We start from the raw sequence: 5,498 nt of genomic DNA, 5'->3' as shown, positions 1-5,498 counted from the left end.
CTCTCTCTCTCTCTCTCTCTCTCTCTCTCGACATAGGAAAATCATTTAAGCAATTTATTAGGTCATGTCACACCATAGTAATTGTGAGGTTTTCTATTTTAACAGTGAAAAGCACTTAAATAATTTCCTAAGTGCTAATCCAATTCATTAAATTGCATTAAGTTATTCAAACCAATATAAGGAGTGGGAAATAGCTCTAGGAAACACCCTTGATTACATAAAAAGCCAGCACTAAGGCCCTTCCAACTGTTTTAATTACCTTTTTTTTCCCCTTTCATAGAATGGATTTGTTTCTTGATTAGGCTTGGACCAGGTACAGCTACAGTACTTTTCTAACAACGCAAGAATCAAGCTCACAGCAACAGCAGAAAAAAAGCAGGCATGTGAACTCTGGTAAAGGAACATCATGCTCCTGTCAAACTAGTTAATTTTATTTCTACCCCTCAAGTAAAAGGTCAATATTGGTGGAAAGGACAACTGCTTCCTTCACTGGGACTAGTGAATAGAGATGTCTGGCTTTCTTCATGGTTTAAATTCTGCCTAGAGGCAAAAGCCTTGATTGGATGACTGCTTAGCTAACTTAAGTTCAAGGAGACCATAGTTACAATAGGTCAAGCCACTGATAGCCTCTAAGAGAGATGGATGCTAACTAACTAAAGCCTAAGAGTAAGCTAAAAAAACTCCCAAACCCCAAAAAATCATTAAACTAACATAACACAATAGCAGTAGAATTGAAAGGAATTACAATTAGAAAACCAAGGGATCAAAAAACCAGCGTTCTGGGCCGGCCGAGTGGCGCGTTGGTTAAGAGCTGGCTTGGGACACTAGAGGGCCCCAGTTCGGATCCCACATATGAGGGTCAGTGACACTGCCCTCTACAGCTAAGATGCTGAACAACGGCTCAACCTGGAGCTGGGCTGCCGTGAGTCGCTGGCGAAGGTGTAAGATGCAGCCCCTGCTGCAGTGGGTTGGCCATGGGCTACCATGTGTAGCCACCAGCCAGCGTGAATGGCCGTCCAGAAGCCGGTGACTGATCTGCCTCGCCCGGGAAGAGCGCAATGATGGTGTCATCTTAGGCTGGTGAAACAATGTCCTCCACAACTAGACTGAAGTTAACAAAAGGACAGCAACTTGTCTGTTCCTCTTCCCCCAATTCCCCAGCGCTGTTCCCACCCCCCAATTCCCCAATAAAAATCTTAAAAAAAAAACACCCAGCGTTCCACTCCTCATGCTATCACAAAACTGAGCAGAATGACTTCTTTCCACCTCAGTCTCATCATCGGTCAAGCAGGAGTACTAACCCTATTTCACACAGGAATATTACAAAGATTACACGACAGGCACAAAAGTGCTTTCAGTTATAATGAAGAAATACTTAGTACAGGTATTATTTTATATACATGCACAGTTCTAAGACAGCCAGTCAACTCTCATTACTCACCATAGTTACCGTTCAGCAGCATCTGGTACTCACTCCTCAGAGCATGTCTTTCACACCTTCCACGAACACCACTCCTCTGGTTTTCCTCCCGCTTTCCTGGCAGAGTCTCTTTAGACCCTTTGCCTTCCCGTCCTCCTCTCCCCAACCTTTCAGTGTTGGGATCTAACACTTAGTCCTCAGCCCTCTTCTCTGCTCTCTATGCTCTTTTATTAGATGACCTTATCCTACAGCTGAACAGAGAGGAATCACAATTTTATATCTCCAACTTGACCTGAGCTCAAGATTTGTATGCCCACTTTCATTGGCTGTCTAGCAATCATCTCAAACTTACCAAGTCCAAAACGAAACTCCTGATTTCACCACCCTCACACCTGCCCCTCCTCCAGTCTTCCCCAAATTCCTCTTTCCTTCATACCCCAAATCTAATCCATCATATAGCCTGTCTACTCTACCTTCAAAATACATCCCAAATTAGACCACGTCTCACCACTTTCACTTCTAGGACACTAGGTTTCTATAATAATCTCCCTAACTGATCCCCCATTTATATTCTTACTCCCCTGTAGTGTAATCCAGAATGTAATCAAGAATCCAGAATGATCTTTTACAATAGTAAACAAGATCATGTCACATCTCTGCCCAAACCGTCCTGTGGCCTCCCAACCCACTTAAAATAAACCCGAACATGTTGTCATAGCCTTAGATCCCACCCATTCCCATCTCACTTTCAGTCCTTCTCTGCCTTGGTGACTCTGGTCTGACCACACTGGTCTTGCTGTTCCCTGAATACAGCAAGCTCATTCCTGCCTCAGGGTCTTTGCACTTGCTGTGCCCTCAACTTGGAAAACTCATTCCTCAGATCTTTGCAAGCTGCACTCCCAAATCTCATTTACATCTCTTGCCACATCCTCCAAAAGAACTTTCCTGACTACTGTATCCAAAATGTCCCCACACTACAATCATTCACTATGTTCTCTATCCCTTGCCCTGCTTTATGTTTCTTTACAGTATTAATACTGCCTAACATTAACCAGTCATTTATTTAACAAATATCTTCAGGTCACTCTAAATACCTACTATGGCGCTCTAAAACAGAAGTTCTCAACCGGGGACAATTTTGTCCCCACAGGGAACATCTGGCAATGTCTGCAGACATTTTTGTAAAAACTAGGGTAAGGGGTTGGGGGGAGACCACTGACATCTAGTGGATAGAGACCACAGATGCTGCTATACATCTTACAATGCAAAGAACAGTCCCCACACAGCAAAGAATCATGCTGTCGATGGTGACAAGATTGAGAAACCTTGCTCTAAAGCAGTATAAAAAATTCCCTGCTCTCATGCAGCTTACATTCTAGTGTAAATATCACATTATATTTTCAGTTGCTTAGTTTCTCTTCTCTCCTTTTTCAACAGTTTATCACCAATACCTAAACAGAACCTGGGACACAGCATGAATTCAGTGATTCATGTCTTGCATGAATGATTGAAAAAGACAGCCTTCTTCAACCTGAATGACTCAAGAAGTTAGTGAAGAATGCTTTTAATTCCTTAAAATAGACATTATCCTCCCACCCTCATAAAAACAAAAACAAAAAAACAATATGCTTACAACTCAGAGAAAGAAGAAAATTCATCATTGGAGACTGCTGTCTGGGCCTTTACTTTTGCTCTTCTTGGCAATGACGACATCTGGAAGAAACAGAACATGAAATCAGCATGATCTGAATCACGTGAATAACTGAGCACTTACGTTGTCTACAAAATTATATGCTACGCAAAACTAACCCTCTAATAGCTCTGCTGCTAGAAAATGCTATAAGGGGAAAAAAATGAGGATCATTCTTAAGCCCAAACACTGGTTTCCCCTCCTATGTGGCTGCCAATCATAAGAACAGCTAACATCCTTCCAATGGTTTCAAAAGCCTGATGAGTGTGGACCATTTTGAAAAAACATAAGCTCCTATATTTTGGGTGATAATTCATAGCTTTTTAGAATTATATGCTTGGTATACAGCAAGTGTTTTTGATGATTTATCACACAGCAAATTATAAAGTCTTTATTAAACTGTATCTATAAAATATATTAAACTATATGAGTATAAAAAATATGTTCCTTCTTCTATATCTTCTTACAGTATAAAGAAATCTATCTACAAAGTTGATAATCATAAATGTTGATTGACTATATAAGCAACCATATTATTCCTAAAACAAGAATCCATTCCTTTATAATACAAGTTCACAATATTTAAATAAAACAATCACTAGTGCCACTAAATAATATTTACCAAATTCAAAGTCCCAGCTCTAAAAAACCTCAAATAAGAGACATCATGTGATATAGGAAGTAAACAAATTTACTTTAGCTGATAAATTATCTAAACAATGTATGTCAAATCATAAAAACTACATTAGACTCTGACATACTTAGAACTCCTTAAACAAGTTCCTAAACCAGTCATGTTATAATGCCTCTGGCTCTAACTTCCACTTGGAAGAGGAAAAGAAGCTTCATAGAAACACCAAAGGGCTGTGACTAACGGGAACATGTTCTGGCTGCTACAGCTCAACTGAGTTCAGCAAGTGCAGAGTTGTTGGGCCGGAGACCGCCCAAAAGAAACCAAGCGAGCAAAAGGAAAAGTCCCCAGGAAGTAGACAGGATAACCTTCCATTTTTTTCCTTCACCCACTTTTTGGAACTTTATGTTTATGCAGGTCATTCTTGCTCAAATGAGTGCTTTTAGATACTGATCGTAAAGGATCGGGTAACTCAGGATTTCTGTGCTATACGTATTTTACTACAAAAAAACAAGAACCGAGGAAGTTAGTGTATGATGGGGTGGCATTTCAAACCAGGGCAGAAATGGATTATTTAATAAGTGGTATTAAAACAACCAACTATCCCTCTGGAGTAAAACAAGTGTTAAATTCTTACTGCCACACCATGAACAAAAATACATTCCACATTGACTAATTATTTAAAATGTACAAGATAAAACTACAAAAAAAAACAGAGAAGACTACTTTCATAATTTTGAGTGGAGGTAGGGGGAATAAAGGTTTTCCTAGTCATGACTCAAAAGCCAAAAAGATGAACAGATTTCACTACATAAAAAATTAAAATATCAAGTGAGCAGTGAGAGCATTTAAACACCAACCCAACATTCTCTGCAGTATCCTCAAAAAGAAAAGAGAAAAAAAAAATCACAGATACTTTGGAACCAAGAATGAAGGGAGTTAAGGGCTGGGTGTAAGTAAGGCGTCTGCGGCAAAGGAGTCTCTCTAGATGCCCTACTCCATCCACTTCATGCTGGAAAGAGCCTCAGAAATCAGTCTTGCTATTTTCTGAGTCAGAAAATAGCAGCGAGGTTAAATGGTTTACTCAAAGGCAAGAGCTTTGTGGCAGAATAAGGACTAGAACCCAGAGCCCCAAACACCAAGACTAGGCATGTTTCCCACTCCACATACATTATATTAATGATAGGTTGTCATTGTGGGAGGGTCGAGGAAAGTTGCCTAGAGTTCCCATTCATTCCTTTCCGTAACAGTTATTTAGTGCCTCCTATATGCCAGGCACACCGCTGAGAATGCAATTGATTCAGCCATGATCCGATAGCGAAAAGTGCTGCCTCTCCCATCTCCGAAAATTTGAAGTATAAAAACAATCTAGGTTTCCCCGGGCTTTCCTTTGTCTGCCTCTGTACCCTCAGAACTGCAACTGGGCTAAGCCGCGCCAGCTGATAACGCGGCAAGCTAGGAGGGGTTTTTAGGGTGTAGGTTGCACGATACAGACCGCAGACAGTAAAATGTAACGAAACTTCTCACTTCAAAACGGGATATTACTTCACAAATGAGCACTCAGAGCTTTTTAAATGGTCCCCAAAATACCGGAGCCCGGACGCCGGGCTCCAAGACCGCCAAGGCAGACGCTCAGCTCACCTTCCCGCCCGGCATGTCGGAGGGCCGGAGAGTCTGCGAGTGTGTCTTCCGGTTCCCGCCGGAAGTTTTTCAAACACCGGAAGTCCCGCCTCTCTCCTCTCTGACTGGCGGCGAAA

General features: G+C 41.3%; 1 protein-coding gene across 2 annotated transcripts in view; it reads right to left on the bottom strand.

Moving 5' to 3' along the window:
- Positions 1-5,498, bottom strand: part of SRBD1 (S1 RNA binding domain 1) — a 216,577-nt gene that overhangs the window by 188,998 nt on the left and 22,081 nt on the right. Inside the window, exons 1-2 of one of the 2 annotated variants that reach the window (XM_019663550.1) lie at positions 5,383-5,486; positions 3,054-3,133 (exon numbers count right to left, since the gene is read on the bottom strand). In XM_019663550.1, the coding sequence (XP_019519095.1) occupies positions 3,054-3,133; positions 5,383-5,397 (95 nt within the window). In that variant the 5' untranslated portion in view covers positions 5,398-5,486. Of the gene's footprint in view, positions 1-3,053; positions 3,134-5,382; positions 5,487-5,498 lie in introns of those variants that run through there. The other variant, XM_019663551.1, reaches the window with a different exon arrangement.

This window comes from Hipposideros armiger, unplaced genomic scaffold (assembly GCF_001890085.2).
Source record: "Hipposideros armiger isolate ML-2016 unplaced genomic scaffold, ASM189008v1 scaffold_395, whole genome shotgun sequence".
NCBI classification, from domain to species: Eukaryota; Metazoa; Chordata; class Mammalia; order Chiroptera; family Hipposideridae; genus Hipposideros; species Hipposideros armiger.
The sequence above is the reverse complement of the archived record's forward strand: the minus strand, read 5'-3'. Positions and strand labels throughout refer to the sequence as shown.